The sequence below is a fragment of the Hetaerina americana genome, unplaced genomic scaffold (assembly GCF_022747635.1).
Source record: "Hetaerina americana unplaced genomic scaffold, ioHetAmer1.1.p SCAF_2, whole genome shotgun sequence".
In the NCBI taxonomy this organism is placed as follows: domain Eukaryota; kingdom Metazoa; phylum Arthropoda; class Insecta; order Odonata; family Calopterygidae; genus Hetaerina; species Hetaerina americana.
Window position 1 is genome coordinate 49,185,593 of NW_027286763.1, and position 24,722 is coordinate 49,210,314.

Here is a 24,722-nt window from a genome sequence, read left to right on the forward strand (position 1 = left end):
CAACTATTCCTGTTTCTTATGATGAAAAATGCCTTCCTTGAAGGTATTCCTTCACATTGGGGAACCGGAAAAATCTTGACCGTTAGGAGTACAAGGAACACACTTTAGATAGACATTTGCGAGATAATTGTGATTTTATGTAACTCAGTGTCTGCAAACATCTCATGCAATTTCTCTGTTGTCAATGAAATTTTCAATATTTCTGATGGGCTCTTAACGTTATTTGAGAATCTTCTTTCATTTCGCAGCAGAATTGTTAATTTTTACTTCATCAAACAATGGCTGAAGCTCTGGATTAACCTTCCTTTGAAATTGTTTCCCCTCTTTAAACATTTTAAATGATCTTCAACCTGTGCCATAGGGAAAAGCAGACTCTCCATAAGCTTCATTTAGTGTTATATAGGTAGGTCTTGGCCAATGATTTCTTCAGGTGATAGGAACATTTCAATACAGCATCGCTTATTGTTTCTGTCATTACTGTTGACGTGAACGTTTCAACTTAGAACAGCTGCCATTGATGCAATATTGGAGTCAAGTCAATGAAACTTGTACCACATTTACATTGAGCTAACAATATGCTAAATTGTTGCTCTTTTGATTGAAACACTCTGAGTTTATGGTAACTCTGTTGCACTGGTCAAAACTTATTTTTTTGCCTTTAATTAACCATCATGATAATTATGTACCTCTATATATATGCCAGAATAACAAATTCCTCACAAGTATTATTTTAGGCATACTGGAGTCAGATATCAGAGATAATAATACTGATATAATACCATTGTTTTATTCATGTGTATATATATATTTTTTAGTGGATTTTAGGTTACAGTAATTGTTTCTAAGTGGTCAATACTTATTTCAAATTTTAACTACACATAGGAAGTTCGTCTTAAATTAAAGGTCCCAAATGAGTAAATAGAATAAAGGTTGTGATGTAGGTTTCAAAGGACATTCAATCAGTTTCAGGTAATAGCATTTCCCTATTTCAAGGGGGAATACATGAAGTATATTAAAACTATTCCAGATTTTTGAGGTTCATTTTAGGAACTAAGTGAGAGAGAGGTATAGATGGCTGGTTTGGTGAGGCCTTTGACAGGAGTCTTGGGCACTTAGATCTCTTTGTCCATGGTACCAATCCCTGTTTAACTTACCTGCCACTTGAAGACATGGGACATAAGTACCACGCTAAAGGTATAGAGGCCACTCATCCAATCTCTGTCAGGACCAACATCGCTGAACTTAAATAGTCTAATAGGAATGAAATGAGGGTTGTAGAAACTTTTTATTTCTACAAAATTTACAATATTTCCACATGAGCTTTTCAAAATTGATTTTTTTAATTCATTACATATTTATTACTCCTTTACTTATTTACACTTGTCTTAAACTGATTCCTGAATAATAAGCTCAATCAGTGGCAATGAAAGTTTCATTAGTTCAATAGCTACGTACCCATCAAGCTAAGCTATTTTTCCATCATACTCTCGCATTATTGTTAAGAAATAGTGGAAACTCTCACCTCTTTTAACTGGCCAACTTTATATGCACTTTCTTTTTGATTTGAAAATGTGTAAATGCTCAGATTTTGTGCAATCTCCTTGCTACATTAGCTCTTAATAATTGTACTTCAGTGAGATTTATTGTGCTCAAATATCAGCTGATGAAAGCTGTTTTGCCAGGTCCCTCTCTTAATTTAGTTTTCTTCAGTCATGCAAATTTTATTTTGGCATTCTTGGTACATTTTCTTGTTTAAAATATTTTCTCTGAAGTTCTACCTAATTCAAATATTAGCAAAGTGATGAACAACACATGATCCAGGGAATAAAGGCACTGTTAACTTAATAAAATTTAGATGTCAGAGTTTACTTTGAAAATTCATATTTCATGCCTATATTTCTACAGGGTCCCTACCATCATTGAGATGCTTGTTCAATATACAGAAGAGCATAGCTTTTCCCAATGAGTAGATAGATTACAGATTCTAACATAAATAAACTTGGCTAAGCTAAGAACCACAGGATCAGTAAAGGATTCTTAGACTTCACGCACACTGCATTCCGCTAACAAATACAACCAACCAACAGCCTTCAGTGACCTTGATGTCGATGGGAAGTGTGCGAGGAATGTATCAATATTGAAACTGCCACAAATATTTCCTACCTTTGCTAGAAAAGTCGTATCATTACTTTTTAAAATTCACAGTTACCTTCTATTGGAAAGGCAGGGGGGGCAAATGAAGGAAGCACACACTATTCTGTTTTTCTTAACACAGTTCTCAAAAATCCTTAACGAAAAAACCTGGAAATTCCAATTACACCTCACCGAATTATATTTAAAAAATTGATAATAATGATGCAAGGCTTATTCTAATGGTTTTATTTTCTTAAATGGGAGAAAAATATAATTTCATGAAAAGGCAACTTGTACAGCCAGTGCACAGATGTATAATCAAGTTCCATGAACATGTGAATACAGTTTTCAACTACCTTACTGAGTATCATTCACCCTTTTATGACCTTCATCTTATTCTGATTTTCTGAGGTGATCAATCAGAAAATGAAAATTGACATGGTTTGTAAACCTAAACTATAAAATGTTAAGAATGAACATTCAAAAAATGGCATGTCATGATTTCATATTGAAATGAAATAAGTAATTTTGTAATTCCACTCACTCTATTTAGAACACGACCTAGGTTTTGACATTGGATGTCATCATCAGGTTGTCCTTACAGAAGTCAACTTTGAATACCTTTAGAGCAGGGGGTTGATCAGAGTCATTTGAAAATAAAGGTCATAGACTCAATTCATTAGAGAAATTAGAAATGTCCATTAAAAGGATGAACTTGCTATCAAAATTCCCCCCCTTCTAGATCTACCACTTTCCTGTCCAGTGTTCCCCATGGGGTATCCCCCTCCCAAACAAACCCCCATTAACAGCCACCAAAAGCTGTAATTCCCTTTCCTTCCCATCTACATTTTAACCCTCACCTTCTACAAAGGTATAGATACAAAGTTGTATTCCGTGAAGACCACCCGATGATGATGCCCAATGTTGAAATTTCGGTCGTGGTCTAAATAAAGTGTGTGTGGAATTACTAAGTATTTCATTTCAATATGTTGTATAAATTCCATATAGTTATGCGGGAGACAAATTAAATAAAAATCATTACTTTAATTCAGCCCTACAAAAATCTATCAATAGCTGTTCTTTTCAACACCAAAATCTATATTCAACTCCTCATTTTAAAAGACCCTTCAATATCAACATCACAGCTAAGCAAAAAAAAATGGGGAAGTGATCTATAATGTGAATGTCATTGGTCAGTTATGCTTAACTCAAATGAACCTTCAATTTTCATTGGCCTCCTAAGTAACCAATGGAATTACTTTCATAATACCATGTATGTCATTAAGTTGGAAACTTTAGCTTACAATTTTTTACTATTTACAACATTAGTTGATGGATACTTCTAAAAAATTGATTACAAGAATGGCAAAAATAACCAAAACTAGACCTATGAGTATTTGAGAAAAAATTTAATTCCAGATTGCACATATGACCACAATAAACTTTCCCCACTGCTAGAATAAAGCAAATATGTAATATATTAGTTACATACTTGAGAATTTTTAATAATATTCTGAATAACATTTGTGGGTTTCCTATTTGACAACCTGAATTAATGCAACTTCTAAGTAATTGTAAGCAATAGTTTTCAACTTTCAACAGGTATTTTCTTTGCAGACTGATAAGAAAATTCCTTTCCTATTCATTGTGGTATTCAAAGCCAGAATTATTTGCTGCAGAATTATACTGAATTAACTGTACTGATCCAAGAAATAGTTTGATCAGTTTTTTCCTTTCCAATTGTGTTAATGATTACTATCTACTCAGTAATTGCGTGTTTTCATCGGAACATATTTACTGGAACGATGACTGGAAAAATGAGCATGAGCCTTCTTTTTATGTTTCCATATCTAAAAAACTGGCAACCATCATTTATCTCCACAAAATGAATCAAATAGCGAAACAACCTGTCACTAAACTTCAATTTAGGAGCATATAAACCCAACTAAAACTTCCAAACAATATGAGAAATAAAATTTACCAATCAACTTTAGCTAATAATTGTCGTAATTATGGAAAGGAATAAAAACATCATATTAAAAATCATCAACACGAATGATGCACTTTTTAAAAAGTAACAACTTTAACAAAATTTCACTGCTTAAATGCCAGGAGATGGATTTCTTAAACATGATTTCTGCTGTCAGGGACATGAGCCATCAGCAATTGAACCCAGCAATTTTAAGTCCATTCTTTTCAATGTATTTTCTTCTAGCATTTTCAATTAGGCGGTCTTTTCTTTGCTGGAAGGACAGCATTCTTTCATTGGCTGTTTTTGGAAAACTCGGAGCAGATGTGTCCAAAGAAGAGGACTGTATCAAGTAAATGAAGAGAAAAATGACACATGGATTACAATAGTTAGATTAATTACATAATAAAGCAATTCTATTGTTGGATATATCACATCAAGAGCAACTTTTAAATCGGATTTATAGCTATTGAACCTTGTATAAGTGATACACTGTATATTTGTATAAATACCTAAAAAGCTGCCCATATCTCATTTATTAATTTAAAAAAATATGATATATACATTATATTGGGAAGTAACATTTGACACAATGAGTACTTGGGCAGAGTTCTAAAAGTAATATTAGGAAATATCAAGATTTAGTTTGATTTACTTACTATACGTAAGAAATTAACATTATTCCCAGGTATATACACAAGATAAATAAAATATTATATTAAGACATAATCCAGGATTTAAAATAGCTAAGGAATGACTTAATATTAAACATCAAACTTAAAGTGGTTATAATTTCTACACCAATGCAATTAGCCCATAATAAAAAACCAAGTAGTATTTAGGGGAGGCGACGGACAGCTGAGGTCATTTGGGCCATTAGGGATGGACGGAAGAGGATGAAGGGTGGCGAGAAACCTGGCGTCGACATTAGCCTACTCTTTATGAAAGGCGCCAAGGGGTCCGCAGCTTAACGTCCCATCCGACGGACGGCTTACTCACTCAAAGTACCCTCCACAAAGCACATCAAGTAGGGATTGAGATATTACTGAAAAATATTCAACACTACCGGGATTTGAACCCAAAAATAACCAAAACACTAATTTTGTAATTATCGGTGAAAGAATATAAGTTGCGAACAATTTATGCTGTGAACTCTGGTCAATATTAACAATGTTGGGCAGCATGATTACAATGATCTTGCAATATATAAGTATCAAGAAATGTAAAACGGCATTGTTTCCACCCATATTTCATAAGCTATACCAAGAACATATTTACTAGATGAGGTGAAACATTTTGTGTCTTAAATAGGAGTTTATCATGTCATTTCAATTAAGCAAAGCTAACAAACTCACCAATGGGGATGTGCTTGGTGTAGAGGGGGTACTGCATGTTGGAGAAAACTTTGTGCCCAGCTTAGTTGCAACTGGTGGTGCTGCAGGAGTAGCTGGCTCCGGCTGGAAAGCTACCTGACCCTCCAGAATGTTAGCAATAGTCACATCAACACTCCTTGTTCTAACTGAAACAGAAATAAAAATATACAAGCCCATTACTAATTAAATTATCAGAATCCCAAAATCAGCTGATAAAATCATATACATGTAAAAATATATATTGCACATGATGTAAGTAAAAATGTTGCCTGTAATCATAATTGATGTTGCAGTTTGGAAGTCAGAGTATGGGAAAATTCAGCAGTGTTATGAGAACAATTTCATTTATACTTGGAGATATTAAACAAATCTTGTATATGAATGATATTGTGTAACTTTTTGAAACCAAAGGAAGACTCTGAAGGAAAAATCCTACAATGATTCTGATCTCATGCTTAAGGAATGATCTCGATTTCACCTAAAGGATTTATTAAAAGGACAAGCCAATCGTTTTTAATCAGAAATGAACTTCACCAGTCCATGTGATTACAGAACTGAATCAATAAAAGATTATACAAAAGTAAAAATAATAAAACTTCCACTGTATACATAATAATTTAGGGAAAACCACACCACTGGTTGCCTTAGTATAAGAAACAATCTTATATTTAAAATAATTATTCTGGATAAGAGAATGACCAAAAAAGGATGAATAAATTTTGCTTATTGATATCTATCAAGGGAGTTCAGGTATTTATTAAAGCGGACAAAAAAGGATAATCATTGGAGGCGGATTAGGAATAGCTCTAATTTCTCAAAAAAGGCATCGGAAATCATAAAAAAACAATAGCAATTTAAAAACCCTGGTAATTCCTCTGCAGGTGAATGATAACTATGGTAACATAATCACTGAACCAGGTGAAATATACAATGCTTTTCTGCCCCAACCAAATTCCCTGAAACCTGTGCCCTTAGGCTCATGCCATCCAATAGTGACGTATACATCAATGTTCCTAAAACCCTGAAATGAGAGAGAATTGTGCTATTATCTTGATAAGATTGGGAAAAATAATTCTGCTGACATTGATGGTGTATTAGGCAAATTATTAAAAGACTGTGGAGACCTTATCCCAACACCATTGCTAATGCTTGTGAACCAGTCCTTAGCTGAGGGCATTTATCCAGATGCCCTTAAAATGATAAAGATTATTCCAGTCTACAAGAATAAAGGTGACCAAAACAATTTAAATTTATAAATAAACCCATATTGATAATTTTCAAATTTGATGAAATTCTTGAATTTGTTTTCTTTAAAGGGCTGCCTGAGTATCTTGAAAGGCAAAATGTGCTATCTGTTCACCAGTTCAGTTTCTGCAAGGGGAAGTCAACAAATTTTGCTCTTTTTGAAGCTGTAAATTATATATTTCAAGAGATTGACTTTAAGTTTTTGGGGTGTAGAATTTAACTGGCTGAAGTCCTATCGTGTTAATTGGTACCAAAGTGTGGCCTACCAAAGTGATGGGAATATTTACCTCTTCATCCCTCAGGAGGTAAACAGAGGAGTACCTCATGGGGTCAGTGCTTGGCCCTGTCTTGTTTTTGATTTTTATAAATAATCTTCCTGGGCAGCTGCAGAAAAACAGTGCGAAAATGTGTGTTATGTATGGTGACAATGTGAGTGTCATGAAATCCAGTAAACATTTACATGATCTAGCTGTGGCTGGTGTATTGTGACTGACAAATATGACTAGATGGTGCAAAGGCAATAATTTGGTTCTTAAGGTTGAAAAAAACTCAAGCAAACTCTAATTCACAGAGCATAATTGACATTAACTCTTTTCCAACAAACAGTCACTTAAATACAGTTAATAATTTTAGGTTCCCAGGATTCCACGTTGATAGTAACCTGAAATGAAAGTTTCATGTTATGCAAGTAATTAAAAACTAAATTCTGCGTTCTACTTACTCTACATCATAAGATATTTAGGAAGCCAAAATGCATTGAAAACATTATATTATGGATTATTATATTCAAGAATTTTGCATGGTATAGTATTGAGGGGTGTGCCCTCACACCTTTTTAGTGCATTGAAGATTCAGAAAAAGATGGGTGGAGTGATGTGTAACCAAAATTACTATGCCCACAAGTTGACCGCTTTTCAAAAAATTAAATTTGCTGTCCACACCTGGCGTATACATTTATCAACCTGTATTACTTGCAAAACAGTATAGTATTGATTTTGAAATTAACAATAGCATCCACTTGTATAATACCAGACAATGCAACAATTTACATGTAAAGTCAACTAATTTATCATTGGTTTCAAATGGTCCGAAATCGTTATAGTAAAATTATATAATAACCTTCCAGGAAGTATTAAAAAAAGAGCGTACATCAGTCTTTGAGAAAATGGTCCGAGAATACCTCATTGATAATTGTTTTTATAGTGTCAAAGAATACTTGAGACAAAATTTACTATATTTTCTGTTTTTATAAACCTTGGACTTAACATGCTCTATACACTAGCCAGTATTATTAGAGTGAATTGTATGTTACATAAATAAAGTATTATTATTATTATCTGCCATCATCATAAATTTCATAACACACATTTACATACAGTGAACAGGCAGTTGGGTGCAGTAATTTAGGCGCAATATAAAACCGTAAAATGACTTTAAATAAAAATGAAGCATTACAAATTGTTTTCCTTCAGTTGTCCATTATTTCTCTGGCTAAAATTACACAGGGTGATGGATAAAATTCGAAGATTTCTTGTGCATGCATAGTTACAAAAAAAGTATTTTCATGGACAAATTGAAAATATTATGTCATTATTATATTTAATTGATTTTGATCTACTGACAATGAAATAACCAGGAGGACACCTGTAAGTATGAATCAAATAGGGCAAAGTTTACTGCCACTGTATATTTAACTTTGCAATTATCCTCACAGTCCATCTCTACAAACCTGTGATATAAGCCAACATCGCAAATCCTAATATATGTCCATCCTCGCAAAACTGAATGAAATTCAAGGTGGTTTCACATTTCATGCAAATTCAGACTAAAACTTTTTCCAAGATAAGACGTTATCATTTTAGCACATATGTAATCTAAAGTTTAACCCATCTAATGAACAATTTATAATGTGAAAGTCAGGAATGGCTTCAATGAATTGCAGCCCATTTCTCATTCAGAAGAATATCGCTATGAATGCTATGCATGAATGATTACGTAATTTATAACTACGGCATATCCTAAATACTACACCTAATGGCATTTTTACTATTTTATTGTGGTTTACTTAGCACTAGTAATAATGCGGCACAGTGTACTTAAGTATTATTGTAAAATGCATGATTGCCATAAAGGAAATACATAAAAATGGATCCTGATTGCAACAATTAAAATTAGCACCAGATTTTGAAGCTTAAGTAAACAAATAATTCTACTATGAAATAAAACAGTGGTTGATCAATAGGATATAATCATTTACCATCGGTAAAAAAAAGTCAGGCACCTCATGCATTGGTGCTAACTGCAATTCTTGTGATTATTACAGTATCAAATCTTAATGCCATTTTTTTTGCAAATTATGCAAATGCAATTACGCAGAGTGTATTAATTCATGGTATCCAATAACATGCCCAGTACTGATCCATTTTCAAATCCTGCAATTATTCATTTAAAAAATCTGTTCACCAAAGCTGGGGAATATAATCATTATAAAGAAAGTTACCCAAATCACGGGTTATAGCATCCATGGGCACATGAGGAAGGACTTCTTTCACTTGCCGAGCCATTCGCTGTATCTCAGATGAAGATGCTAGTGACATTGGAGCACGAATTCGATTTCGATTGATGTTTTGGCTAGCTACCACAGGACTAGGCGAGGGAGTCAGGGAAGCTCTTGCAAGTTCCAGTAAATGCCTCTTCTCATGCTCTGCCTAATTGGTGCAAAGGAAACATTTTAAATAGCAACTTACAAAACAATACATCAATTGCTTGTCACCATAATGACCTTCACAGAGTCCTTGAATGAAATTCACATTGGGTACATAGCAATTTATAAAAAACACAGAGAAATATAATTATGTTGCCATAGTTTCCATTTTGATTGAGCCTTTTCAAAATTAAAAATATTTTTAAATTAATAAATCAACTTGAGTTTTATACAGTATACAAATGCCTGAATATTTTAAGGTGGTGGACATACATGAAATATTGACTAAGATAGCACAGAATTACAGCAAAATACGAAATGTCAGAAAATAATGAGTACACCATTAACAACTACAGTTACCATGACACTAAATTAAAACTACAATGCAAAAGTGTAGCATATTTGAATATGATACATTACAACATAAATTCAATACTTAAAAACACCATTATATGTATATGGTTACAAGATGCATTCGTGTCAAAGAAAGTTTTTTTACATGGTAAATAATAGGTATGTGATTACAAATGTATCACTTGCATTTCAATCACATTAGCATTTGCATCCAGCATTACTTGAACAAATTGTAACATTAGAAACACCTTTTTTTTGAGCTTGGGAACATCAGGTTTTGGGATATATCTTTCTGCAGCACATAAATTTGATACTATTTCTTTAATCTATTCCTGCCACCAAGAGGATTTTTTATTAAGCATTGACATCATTTGTAGTGAAAACTTAAGAATAAGATAGGACAGAATGGAATCACCTTGTCAGCAGCAGTATATTTTGTTGGCATCAGGTTCAAGTTGGCAGCTACAAGTTCTTGAACACGATCTGAAAATTCTTCAGTTGTCTCGCCCTCTTTCTTTTGGACGCAAGGCAAATATCTGCAATTTCAGAAATTATAAATTTTGAGCGGTTCAGAATGCAAAATAATAATCGGACACTTCAATATGTATATCAAATGGAGGGTGAATTAGTATAGACACTAAGCAATATTTGGGGCGAATGAAACACTAGAAATTATAAGACATAACTCAGTTAACAGTTTTCATGATTAGAGGACCATGTTCCGAAGTTAAGATGTTGTCATAAATTAGATTGATTGCAGAGATGTCCAACAAATCCAACGCTTTAGAGGTATAAAGTGAAAAATTGCAAATCCAAAGGTGTGGATTGTGTCTAAAACATTGAAATTGGATTGACATTGTGCCTCTACTATTATGAAACACTAACTGTTAGTTTTAACTTGGATTCTTTGGAGACAGAATTAGCAGGGTAAAACAAAAACTTTTTACCATTATGCTTAATTACTAACCATAAATCAATAGACATTAAGTACCCATAACTTTAAATATCACGGTTAAATTTCATAATATTATCACATGCCAGTAATCTTTCAAATGTTATCCGTGACTCATCAAATTTCCCCAAGCAAAATGACATTAGCCGTCGCCGCACCCCATAAACCCCCCCTGAAATTTCTTCAAATGTAAAGAAAAACATTGAAAGAAAACACATTATACAATGATGCATTACATATTTACCTTAGCAATATATTTTTAAAAAAATCATGATAATCACAACAATGGCTCAAAAGTCACAGATTTTAAACAACTGATACCTAAATGAGAGAATTAAAAAAACTTCCCCCTCTAATTGTTAAGCCAGTTTCAATTCAATTGCCTTCTGTGCCTAAAGGTTTACACATGAATTCATTCTCACCTGACAGTAAACAAGGTGAATGGTACAAAGAGAAACCAGAAGAGATCCATCCATGGTCGGGAGGCAAGGGGTGACGGTGCAAGGTCTGTGATGCCAGGACGCCATACAGAAAGAGCCACTGGTTGAACTGATGTACAAGCAGAACCCAATGAAAAGGGCCACGTACCAAACCTTAAGAGTGACAATCATGAAATTAATTATACCAGCTAATGACAGATGACAAACATTACAAATCATTCCATTTTTTATCCACTGGTGCCATTGTGAGTTCCATTCACTTACTGAAGTCCTGAAACACTTGCTGTCATGCATACAACCAAAGACTGAATAACATCAACTTATAAAACCTTCATGATCACATTGACACTTGAACCCACATATCTTTGTGTTAGCAGGTGTATATATAGTTTGCCAGACTAGCCCAGTCAAACTAACTAGTTATTCTATACTTATTGCATGCAACAGCCTCATTAGTAAACATTGACGCACCAGGTAAAATTAAAAATTCGATGGGTTATTTAGGTATATACTACAACTTAATATGCTTAATACTTTCAACAATTAATGGAATAAAACTTATAGTAGCATTATGTTGAACTCAGAAATTTAAGTAATTTTGTGTAGGATTTCAAGGGAAATTATTCAAATATATGTTTAAACAGTTACCACCATGTGCCAGTACTTAAAAGTGCACGGTTAACATTTCATTAAATAAATACACTCGAGTTATCCGTAGATATCCCCATTTACCTTTCAATTAGGTAGTATACCTGTAGGCATCAGCACTTAATGAAAAGGTGCCCATAATTCTATGATTTGATCTTTGAAACTAACCATTCCAATAATCATGGTTCATCATAAGAATAAATGACAATATGAAACACATTCATATTTAAGCAATGTTTATTTTCAGAGGAAACAATCTATATGGAGGAAGATACGATTCAGGCATTGATTTTCAAATTATTGTAAACGAGAATAATGCAACTAAATTATTGTTACACTCTTTTTCAACACATTAAAGCTTTGCCTCTGGTGAAGTAACTCATACATTACGTTTACACTAATTACCAAGACTTACTTTAGCAATCCTTTCTTGCCATTTGTCGATCCTCCTTCAGGCTGAGCAAAAAGAGGGGCAGCTGTTGGTTTCATCAAATGGCTGGCAGCATTTTGGATTAATGATTCACTTCCTTGTTTCACACCTAAATCCATTACACCTATAGCTTCACCCAATGAAGACGGCCAACCCCAAGAGTTTGGCTACACAAAAATACATTTGAACAACGATTACTTTAGATTTTGCTTTCACGATATAAATAAAACTTTACCTCAACAAAAATGACAACATTAAACGCAGTCAAAGTGAATTCTTACCGTCACAGTTCCCTCCACCAAATGCATTGCCAAATGATCAAAAGGCGTCAAATAATTGGCTACAATAACTTTTACAGATTTGTCTCGGTTGCCAGGACTTTCTTGCTGTACAACTATTCCAAGGACTAAACTCATTGACCTGAGAACAAAACTGAAAATAATTTCCATTTAGGGCCTGAAATCAAACAACAACATCCGAGAATATGGTACACGATCCAATACCTTCTGATTAAAGTCAGCTGGGGAAGTAGAGATGCTGCTAAATAGGCTTGAAACCCAATAAAAAAACGAACTGTAGCAAGAGCCAGACCTAGGGGAAAATAAAATAATAGTGGCATAGCACTCCAACCCGATGGGAATCTATTAAGAAGAAATCAATCGTATTAAAAAATACATTTCACCTACAATAATATACAAATAAGGCATATAATGATGGCTCCCGTTATATACCACCACTCATTACCTTGATTCATCAAAAAGCTCGTTTATTCCTACTCGCGACATATTTACATTTGAAATAATATAATTAATACTCTAAAAACAATGACAAAGCAAATGTTATGCTTTAAGAGTGTGCTTTCTTCTTTCGATTGCTTTCTTTATCAGGTGCCATGACGGAAATGACAACCATACAACACCTGCATTGAGGAATCTTATGTTGGGATTTCTCGCCGAATTCGAGTCTCTTTGCAACATTAGTTCCTCAAATGGCCAAAGTGTGTCGACACCAGCCCGTCTACGAGCCACTCCGGCACGACGTTTCTTTAATTCAACATACGCATCACAGGGGGTGCGTAAAACAGTGCAGTCAAAAGCTGTGTGGTGTTCAGTCGTCGTTTGTGTCGTCTGTTTGTGTTCGTTAGTGTAGCTGGTCGAATAATGTCTATAGTAATATGTTCAAGTTTTTGGTATGTTGCACTCGGTTAACTGTCTCAAAGTTTGAAGTGTCTTGAAATGATCAACACTGATCTGGAAGATCTGCATAATGGAAAATCTTCACCCAAACGAGTAGTCGAGGCGAGGTCAGATTGTCGACTAGTGCACGGAAAATATCAGGGTCAGGAGGAAACAACCATAACAGTTTCATCCGATGAATTTGCAAATGTAACGACGCCAGATTATACTTATACAATTGACAGTTTTCATCACAGGAAGGTTAAAGAAGATGGAATGGGGCATCCAGGACTTCTTTTCCAACTGACTAATGATCAAACGGTAGACAAAAGTAGGAGCATTAGTTTACCTAGTAATTTAGAAAGTGATAAATGTGTGGATCGTTTTGATGCGAACGGGATAAAATCGAATAGTGGTGAAAAGGAGGCCGTTTACTCAAATCATGAAAAGCTTGATCCTAATTCGAATGGTAAAGTGAAGAATGGAATAATCTCTCACAAATCTTGGTTTAGGACTTGGCCCGAACGTGGTCTCGATAAATACGTGTGTCTGAATGGAAATACACCAAAAAACCTAAAGAGTGGTTGTCTTCCGAACAATGGGGATTTTTGTCTGCAGAACAAGGAATCGCAGGGAAGTGTATCAGCAGACGATGTTTCGTTGCCTGAAAATGAGATCAACAAAACATTGTCAGACCCGCGAAGCGAAACGAACATATGTGTACGCAATTCCGTAAGCAGTAGTCAGTGTACCACATCCTCCCCTGCACATGGCTGCGACGGCCCCGGTAGCATAGAGAGAAATAACATCTCGGGGGGTAGCTGGAAGTGCTCTTCAAATCCCGTGTCGTTGTCTAGGCTTTTGGAGAGTATGCCGTCGCTTGCATACAATCCCGTCACCAAAGGACTTCAACTAGCGGTGTCTGAGAGAGAGGAAAAGTTGAAAGAGGGCCTTAGGTGTGAGGAGGACAACATTCCGAGGTGTACGCCAGTGAGTCTCGCGGAGGATGAAGAGGACGACTATCTGTGTGAAAGGGTGGCTCCAACCTGGGGGTCACACCACCCGGGCTGCTTGAGGAACGGACGCTTGGAGAGCATCGAAGAAGAGGACGACGGAGAGAGACAAAAGGCTCTTCCGCAGCAGCCTACGTCGCGGGCCCCGGCAGAAGACCCCCCGGTGGCCGACCTCTTCCCGTCTCTGCCACCCCTTCCTCTGCCGTCCACGTCTTCATCTTCGGCATCATTGTCGAGCGTGTCCAGCCTCAGCACGGGCACAGGAGGTTACTCCGAGGATCATTCGGAAGGGGTGCCGCCCATATCTTCACTAGATTCGTGTGCAGCCGGCAAGGAGAGTAGAAGGAGCAGTGGTCTAACCGGGTTCTTTTCAAGGTATGCCGCCGCAAAGATTTGCTGAATTTAATATAGAATATTTTGATTTTATTTTTCGTTGTGATTAGATATCGTTGAAGTAATTGTTTGATTAGTGGAAAGATAAAGGCCATGCCGTTGCATAGAACTCAAAAATTCATAAGGATTTATAATTAGGCTTTTAAAAATGTATTAATTCATCAAAGATATTGCCAATATGATTTATATTTGTTGGGGAATAAATTGGCCCTGCGAGATTTATCGCAGGAAGTATGTAAAGTTTTAGGATAAGCATATTTTTTAACTTCCAAGCCGCTGACATTAATTTGCATATCACTTAATAAACTACAGCAATGTAATATTTCCGGCCAATAAAAATCAAATTTTCAATGAACACACTGTCTCTGGCCTAGGAAGCCGTCGAAACGTACGTTTTAATTACATTCTGTCTATGTACATAATACGAGGGTCATCCGGAAAGTAGTACCCGTTCGTGAAATAAAGACACAAAAGTAAATATTAACAAACATAAAAAATTTTATTTGAAAGAGGATACTTTAAACTACTTCTCAACATAATCTCCAAGCAAATTAAGGCATTTGTCATAACGTGTGACAAGTTTCTGTATTCCTGCTGCATAGTCCTTCGCCGCCAGCTCATTGAGATACGCGAGGGACCCATCTTGCACAAATTTTTGCATAATGCAGATGGTGTTTAACAATTTCATGAACAATTGTTCGAGAAACATTGGGAAAATGCTCACAGATGTCATCAATTGTGACGCGCCGATCGTTCCTCACGAATTCGTCAACTGAGCTCACCAGTTGGTCTGTAATGACAGACGGTCTCTCCGAACGCTCATCGTCGTGTGTGTTCCCCCTCCCCATGTTGAAGTTGCGACACCACCGCCGAACAGACGACTCGTCCATTACATTGTCTCCATACACCTCCTTTAATTGGCGATGAATATCACATGGGCGAACGTTTCTTGCATTGAGGAATTTAATCACTGCCCTCACTTCACAACTGGCGGCGTTCTCAATTTTTTTAAACATTGTAAACAATCACAGAAACAACACAGGCAATGCTAGCGTCACGCAACTTGGCTCAGAGAAGGCAGACAAGATCCTCTTTCAAATAAAATTTTTTATGTTTGTTAATATTTACTTTTGTCTCTTTATTTCACGAACGGGTACTACTTTCCGGATGACCCTCGTATGTTCTGAGTCACCGTGGTAAGGCATATTTTTACGCCGGTTGTTTGCTTAATTAACTGCTAATTGACTACTTCCTTCATTATTGACACGTTTTCAAACTAACAAACATGGAAGAGTTTTTGTAGCATTTTGTCGTGTATATTTTTTTATTTAAGATATTAATGCCATTTAAAAAACTCTGAAGTTGCCATAATCGTTAACAGTCATATTTAGGCGCTCTTCTACGAGAATCACTGCTCAGGACCAAAAACAATTATCACTTAAACCAATTTTAAAGGACCCCCGCATTGGTAATTCTATTTGTAACACTTTCGAATTTAGTTTTTTTAAATGCCAATCGAATACCGTTCTACTTTTTCTAATAGTTTGATTCTCAGCTTTCTAATGAATTTTATCATGCGTCTGGTTGAATTTTCTCCCTTTGATAATGCCTGACGAGCATGGGAAAAATGTCATGTCAGCAACCACGGAGTTCAGTCGTAATCTACATTGATGGTCATTGAAATATCAGAGAATGCATGGTGTAGGAATTCATGTCGCAGTCGTGCTGTTTATGCATTACGTTATTAGTCCTCCTCTCCCATTTCTTTTGGAATGACTGCCGTCTTCTAAGGCAGGCTCTTGTTCTAATCAGATCATTGTCCTTGTGGAGCGAGGAGATTGTCTGCCTCTTTTCGACATTAGATGCGGATAAGCAGGTCTCTAGGTCAGACGCGTTTATTTTGTTCAATTGCTCGGAGTCCCGGATTGACAGCGTTTCAAGAGGCTGCGAACGATTTCCCCCGGCGCGTTGCTCCCACGGGAGAACGAGCGCATTGGAGTGACCGTGAACGGGAGTGCGAGAACTGGGATTTTTTTTAAGGATTGGAAGAGCTGCAGCCATTGGAATTTCAATTTATCTTAAGAATGAGGTGTTTTTGACCCAGTAGAATTCATTTATTCAAAGGCAAAACCATGCACGTCGTTCAGATTCGATCCCAGGACCTTTAGCGGGAGAACTCCATACCAACCGGGCAATGTGGATCGGCAAAAATATGTAGAAGGATTGAATCTCTTCGGAATGTCGCGTATGTGCTGACCAAGGTATCCCATTGTATTGCTGTATTTCAAGCACTCGGGTAAACTACCTATTATCTCACCCAGCGCACGGCTAGACATATTTATGAAGAAGTGAGAAATCCAAGCCCTGTCTCAGAAACTGCTATAAAGAAAAATACTGAGAGCTTCTTAATGAGATTGAATAATGATCCATATTTCTATTACCATGGTTTTTACCCGTTTTGATTATCAAGTGCTGAAAATAAAAAAAAGCGTAGATTTGTTTTCTGCATAAGATTTTATGTGGAAAACAAAGTTACGCTACTTATTTAAAATGTGAAAGCGTCTCTCAAAGTTACACAAGATACAGGCAAACTTATTATCGACTCTTATTATTCTGTGTATATCGCCAATCGCAGCTTTGTTGAATTAATCGGCAACCAATCGTCTGTGGTTCGCCCTCTGGTGAAGGTACTTAGGATCTTAAGAAATGAATTGTTGTAAAGTCTTGTTCGTTATATTTTTTCAAATTGAAAATTATTTAATTAAAAAATCCATTTTTGAGTGATATAAATAGGCAAATCAAAACACTAATGGGCTGTACATTCGTCTTTGCCGAGTCTTCATGATCATATTACTCTAGTCACAGCCCCACTTAAGCCAACTAAAGATTATACACATGACTGGTGCAAGACAGTTTCATGACGACCTTGATATTATATTGATATCGACCTCAAGTATGAGGTTTCAACGCTGGAACTCCTTCGGCATTAATTTATGAATTCGAAAGCACCTTATTGTTCAACAAACGGTTGAATAAACTTTAAATATAATGTTTGTAGAGGAGGATCATTAGTAATTAACGATAGAGGAAATTATACCATAAGAAAGAGGTAAAATATAGTCATACATTTTTGGTAATTCTTTGACTTACGGTTTATATATTAAGAATGGAAATTGTAAAAATGAAATAAAAATTTAAATTATAGTAATTTTGCGCCCATTTTGCGAATTTCAACAAAGATTTTGATACATCAATTTGTGAATAATTGTTAGGATCAAATTATGAATTGTTAGGAAACGAACAGAAATAATATCCACCGTACAGAATCGTGTTAGGATGCAATTGATGCCACAGCAACGTGTGAACTATTTTTACCGTCAATTTTTTTATGAGAAATATTTCAATGAAATTATTAACTTTGAATTTCCACGAACACTTTATTCAACTTCAGTTCAATACGAGTATGTTATGTAAATTCCACGAAGTCACGCCGGAGACAACAAATAAGATATTTTATTGTTGCTTCAGTTTCTCTTAAAAACAAATTAATCACAAAAGTTTCAAATTTTGATCGTTCCAATATTGATTGATTTATTGAGCTCTTGAAAAACAATCGATACGTCGGTATTCCTAACAACTCGCGGTCCAGGCATTTCCAATATCGCGTTCCGAACAGTTATAACTCGATTAGGTCATTCGTTTTGGATCCCTTGTAAATTCACTTACTTTTATGTATTATTGTCATATTTACACGCCATTTAAACAACCGGAATGCATAAGATAAGAGGACAGTCGGGAAGATGGTGTGTAGACGCGACGCTGTGTTGTCCGTCTTGGCGAACTCTCCCGCGACAGTTTTAAGGTGTCTTGCAAACGGCATGTGTGGAGTAGCGAACTTGATCCGACCCGAGAAATGTAATGTTGACTATATATTAAAAGCCACAGTCATTGTCGAAGTGACAGGTGTGAATAGAGCTCGCCGGGTAAGAAACCCTACCACCTATCAACTTCACGCGTTCAGGGTTGGCAGAGCCGGCAGCTCTTCGCCCTCCTCTCTTGGCGATTTCTCTTAAAGCTCACTCTACCCGCTGGACTGCCGCGTCGCCTGATAAATTATGCGCTGGAGAAATGGTGCATTTTCAAATGTTCACCAACCCGGCGGTTATTTGTCGTAATCACCGTGGTGGATAGCCACATTTTTTTCTTCATCTCCGCCGTTATTTTTTTCGTGTCGGAATTATATGAATTTTAAATGTTCTTAGGTTGTCGTCCTGGAAAAAAGCTTTGGCAGTCTCTAGCATAGGGCTTCGCAAATTATCTGGTTTTTGAGCTATGCGTCCTCTTACGACTGTTGGATATCTATTTATGTCATTTTCGTCTCATTCCAAACCCAAATAAGCAAAAGCAAAAATCAAATTTTGAAATCATTACCCAAAGGTTCTGGTTTGATCAGATTTGTTAAACGTACGAATCAATTCGCCGTGGAAGCAATTGCAACGAAATTTAAATGCAGTTTTCAGGTGTCATTTTTGCGTATGAGTGAAGTATTGAATCAGAGATGGACATTTTCTTGTAATCAGAAATGAATCAGAGATTTACAGGTTTTTTCAATGAAGTGTGTCAACAGCAGCACAATTAATTTTTTTTTCTATTCTATGTACCGTAATATTTTCCCTGATTCCTGAACATCATTCGGAGATAAGAAATAAGGAAGTATGCGGGTGAGTGGAGGAGGAAAATCACCATGGAGAAAAATACGGAAGGGTAGCACAAGTTGGGACGTACCCAACTTGAGTTATAAGAGAGATTTGTTCGGAACATAATAGAAGGGGGTGCTTTATGACTAAGGCTAAAGAACAAACACAAGAGGCCAATTAAATGAGGATTTTATACATAAGAGCTCTCGGAGCTTACAAGGGTAGTGTTGGCAAGATAAGATGTGGAACCTGGATCCATTTAAATTTTCGGATTGAAAACGCGGTAATGACTATGTACGAGGGCGGTTCAATAAGTACCCGTGTTAGAAATGAAGAAACCATTTTTTCAAAAATATTATTTTTATATTTCAACATAGTCCCCTTTTAGAAATACACACTTCTCCCAACTTTCCGGACATTTTTTTAACCCCTCCTAAAAATAGGATTTGTCGAACTCTCCAAAATACGCCTCTGTCTCGGCGATAACTTCCTCGTTTGAGCTAAATTTTTTTCCCGCGAGCCATTTATTCATGTTAGGGACTAAGAAAAAGTCGCAGGGGGCCAGATCGGGTGAATACGGGGGGTGCGGCAGCAATTCATAACGTAGTTTATGCAGTTCATGAAGTTTACAGCCGGATCAGCTTGTTGCCCACCGTGAGCAATCGCGGCACCCATCGGGCCGACAATTTTTTCATCGCCAACTTATCATGTAAAATATTAATTGCCGTTCCGGTCGACACTCCAACAGCCTCTGCTACTTCGCGCACTTTCGTTCGTCGATCAGCGAGAATCATGGCGTGGACTTTTTGAATGATTTCCTCGGTAAACACGTCTGCCGGGCGTCCTGGTCGCTCCTCATCAAAAACTGATGTTCACCCACGTTTAAATTCGTTGAACCAATATCTAACTGTAGTCATAGATGGCAAAGTGTCCCCATAAATAGCATACAGCTTTGCTTTTATCTCCTCGCATTTCTTCCCATCCAAAAACAAAAAGCGAATTACCGAACGATACTGCTCTTTTTCCATCTTAGCGAATATCACGAAACACGTCTTACTCGAATGGCTGCCAAATCCAAACTAACCTTTAAATCAGTCTGAAATTTGTTTCACCGTCGTTTGATAGATGGCAGCACAGGATGATAACATAAACTTCCCTCAGGAACGCCCTTTATCGTCAAACACGGTTACTTATTGAAACGCCCTCCTACCATAAGGATTCTGTTAATGCTCGATAGCGTATCGGGAAGATTTTGATCGACCGCGTCTTCCTTGTTCTCCCGATGAGATGATCGACGCGGCTTGATTATTGCTATGGGGTCGCGGGCAATTTTCCGAATCGAATGCAAAGCGATAGCTCCCCATAGGACAGAGGCTGCGGTGGGTCGACGGAAATCACACGAGACGTCTTCCCTTCCGGCGAGACTTTGATCGCTCGGGCTGCGTCGTACATTGCGAATGTCGATAGAGGCGGAGAGTGTTGAGTGCCGGGAGATTATGAATTATTTTAGCCGTCACCGATAAGAGGTCAAAGAAGACAACAAAACCTTTGCTCTTCTGTGCGCTGTCCATAAATTAATTCCCGCGATCGGGAAAGAGGGTGGAATTCGTAGAAGTCGTGGCATCGGACGGAGGGAGGTCTGCTATCGCCAAAGCTGAGCCCCGAAGAGAGAGAAAATCATACGCGAAATGAACCACGAAGTATGACCAGTTTGGATCGCGTCAACGCATTAGAAAACTGCTAGTTCCTCAACAACATTGGGCCAGTTCAGTCTAGCTTCTAATTGCGCCTGATTCATATGGTTCCTAGTAATGAACATAATACATGCAGTAATTATTGTAGTGTTACCGTCCTACACATTCGAGTCATTGAACGTAACTCTTCCCGAGGTCAAGTGCTGTCCTGTAAAGTGGCGTATTTCAAAAGGAAACCGGCTCGGCAAGTCAATTTCAGCGTGGGGAGGGCAGTTTTGACATTCCGTAACTGGCAAATAGAGTAAAAAATTTGCTAACGAGTCTGGCGAAGTTAAGTGAGGCACCCTGGGTACATGCCCGAAGCACAGGATCGGGCAGATCACTTAAGTATTCAAGAACTGGGGAAGGTTGAAAAATAATGATTCTTTTTAAAATAATTCCTAAAGCTTTCGACATTACTTCGCCTCCTGCCTCGCAGAACTGTAGAAATTTGGCTGGTTTTTTTATGAGTAAGATATCATGGACCATTGAAGATAGGCGGGCCCCTAACATTCGCACTCCCCGCCTCCGTTCGGCTTCTCCCCCAAGAAGGATCCCAACGGATGTGCTTCATTTTAAATGAAGTTCTTTAGCTGTCCAGGGGACTTATCTTTAGAACCTTTTTAGATTATTCCCAGCATGTAACTTCAGAGCAGTGCCCGGCGTGGTGTGCTGAGGAACTACAATGCATTGCTGCTTCAAAGTGGTAAAATCTCGATGTTCGAAAATGTATCCCTTTTAATCATTAATTAAATTTTATAAATTACCTCGTTTGTGTTAAAATATCATTCTTGGAATCAGTCGTAGGGGGTAGAGAATGGCAAAAATATTCCTTCCCTGTTCTGGGTTGGTCAAAGAAAAATTTTGAGCAAGCCGATAAATCTATGCGTCGTGTCATAAAAGTCGCCGCTGATGTCTTTAAAGTAGTGAATTGTTTGCTTTTCTCTTAATATTAGTTTTTTCCTCTTACCGGACCGATCAAAAAAATATTGTGAAATTTAGTAAGTGTCTTCTGTAGGTTTTCCTTTGAAAATAACTTCTGAATGGACACTTACTTTTTGCAAATCCTGATTCATGAGCACTGATTATAAATTAATCGCCTAACGGCGTAAAAAATACTTGGGCGTGGTTATTGGTTCATATAAAAGTGCTAAAATGTATCGCCGACCCAGTCGTGGTCTCATATATTCATGGACGGGTTGGCGGAATTATTTGACCGCAGTTTCTGCGGTGGAGGTCGGTGATTTAGTCCGCCGTAGCGACGGCAAATTCTACGCTGAATGTTTTCCTCTTCCCATAATGTGCGGTATGGAGAATCGTCCATGAACATTACGTCTCACGAGTCCGAATCGTACGTCAAACGGTGTGACCCATTGAGGTTGCTCGTTGATAGGGGGTCAATAATGCTGGTTACGAGTTTCTAGTATGCATTGGTTTCGTTAGATACGACCGCGACTTACGTCATCTCCTACCTTCGGTCGGGCTAGCGTCAGCGAAAACCGCAGCTAACGTCCGTTTTACTGTGAAGTCATCAAACAGACAGTGGGGGAATAGTCGGATGGAAAAGTTTAATTTTCTAGTTCCATCCACAAGTCATGGACGTGTTCATCGTTAGCTAGGCATCACTTGAAATGCACCTCGAAAATTTAGGACCGAGTACCACATTTGTATTTGTCAGTGAAACGAAACAGAAAGAAAAACCTCCCGGAACGTCATAAAATGACACAGGACGATTGCGAAGCGCCGAATAATCATTGGACAACTCGCGAGGAAACCGTGCGTGCCAAAGAAAAATTTTCGAAAAAGATGTAGTCTCTTGGAATATACAGATGCTATGCGTTTAATGTTGATATAGGGGTGGATTGGTGGCAAATGCCACGCCTCCACTCCCTTGGAGAACAGTTTTTAGTTAACTCAAATTCAAAATTCAATATGTCCGTATTCGTATTCGAATATGCCCGTTACTAATTTTGATCACCTCCCATAGCCTGCGCGCATGATCATCTACTTACAGAGTGCTTTGCAACGTCTAAATGAATGCGATTTAGTTTCAAACTCAACTTGATTTCCATCTTTATTTGTAGGATAAAAGGTGGTGAAATTATTTTAGTTCACATTAGATATTTTATTAATCCGCCCCTATACTCACCACGAGGGTATTACTATCTTGATTCTAATTTACGTTTTCTCTCGAGCACCTTCGGCGATCGGGGCAGTAGAAAGTTATCGCGATGTTTATCCCGTCTAATAGTTTTCTTATTTAGTATCTTACCATTACTTGTCGTCTATGTTGCACTTCATCGATCTTACCTTATTACTGGTGTTCGAGCACCACCCTTTTTATGAGTGACTGTGGCGAGCTGGGGAAGACAGGGAAGTAAATGAGGGCACATGTATTGTTTGGTGCAGACCGAAATATTTGTATCCAATCGTCCGCTTGAAATTCCTTTTTATATGAATATATTGCATGAAAGTTTTCTCAGCTAAAATTGTTAATTCTAGTAATCCTAGGTTGGCAGGGAATCGATGAGTACCATCGCCGCTCTCTCCCAAGTATCCCCCCCCCCTTGAATAATAGTTTTAGTTTATATAAAAGTCAAATCCAATGTTATTTTTATGCCCTAAGCCAATGTGGAATATCTACTGTCCCCCGAGCGTAAAGTTGTATACTGCAGGGTGTGTTTCGGTCTCAATATCAGTGCGAGAATTTTCAAATTTTAAATAATTTTCAGCTTTCGTTGTGGGAAAAACGTAGTAAATTATTTTTATCCGTATACAAAAATACCCCTACTCCCCATCCCATTACAGTTTTATTTTAGATCCACTACCGTCCTAAGTGCTGGAATATTTTGTTCCATCATTCCTATTTCTCTGCCTTGATGGTTGCCATTCCTTAAAACTCCGATTACGCGTTTATATTTACACAAACAAACGCGCACTCGCCCCTTGACATGTTCGGTGCTTTGGCATGAGAATCTGCGAACATAGCGCGCGGTCCACGGGGCGTGAAATATCCTACGCAGTTTCCCTTTCACATATTATGTTTCTATTTTGAGACAAATGCACGTTTCTGGGAGTGGCGTTGAGATTTTGTTTTCTTTTCAAAGCATGGCAAAGACTTTTCGCGCATTTTTACTTTGCAATAGCTCGCCTGGCGCCGAACAGTTTTAATTTCCTACACTCAATTTAACGCACACTTAATTTTAGAAACACCTTGATTGCTGACCTCGATTTAAAAAAATAGAATTATGGGTGAAGGCTGACTCCCGTGGCCGTTATAGCTTGAGTTTAGGGATGCGTGGGGCCCTTGAAAGAGGGAGGAGTAGGGAAGACCAAGAGGAACTCGGAATAGAAACTCGGCGGGTATGTGCCTGCCGTTAACAAAGGACGCCATGATTGTGACGTTTCGTCCAATGGGCGGTTTGGTGAGGCCTCTTCTCTCTCCTTCCTTTAGTACCCCTGG

General features: G+C 37.3%; 2 protein-coding genes across 3 annotated transcripts in view; one reads left to right on the top strand and one right to left on the bottom strand.

The window, feature by feature from the left end:
• Positions 1-2,364: 2,364 nt before the first annotated feature.
• Positions 2,365-13,210, bottom strand: LOC139688365 (lipid droplet-regulating VLDL assembly factor AUP1-like). 2 transcript variants are annotated; one of them, XM_071585899.1, is made up of 9 exons: positions 12,993-13,210; positions 12,752-12,889; positions 12,530-12,668; positions 12,234-12,415; positions 11,153-11,323; positions 10,194-10,314; positions 9,221-9,428; positions 5,458-5,621; positions 2,365-4,445 (listed from the first exon to the last, which is right to left on the bottom strand). In XM_071585899.1, the coding sequence occupies exons 1-9, from the start codon at positions 13,031-13,033 to the stop codon at positions 4,293-4,295; spliced, it is 1,317 nt and encodes a 438-aa protein (XP_071442000.1). In that variant the 5' UTR covers positions 13,034-13,210; the 3' UTR covers positions 2,365-4,292. The 2 variants fall into 2 exon arrangements, with proteins under 2 accessions (XP_071442000.1, XP_071441999.1); XM_071585898.1 differs by having other exon boundaries at positions 12,530-12,680; positions 12,993-13,209.
• Positions 13,211-13,327: 117 nt separating this feature from the next.
• The window catches only part of LOC139688363 (TBC1 domain family member 14-like), a 125,757-nt gene continuing 114,362 nt past the window's right edge, over positions 13,328-24,722 (top strand). Inside the window, exon 1 of the mRNA XM_071585897.1 lies at positions 13,328-14,811. Within this exon, the coding sequence (XP_071441998.1) occupies positions 13,484-14,811 (1,328 nt within the window). The 5' untranslated portion in view covers positions 13,328-13,483. The remainder of the gene's footprint in view (positions 14,812-24,722) is intronic.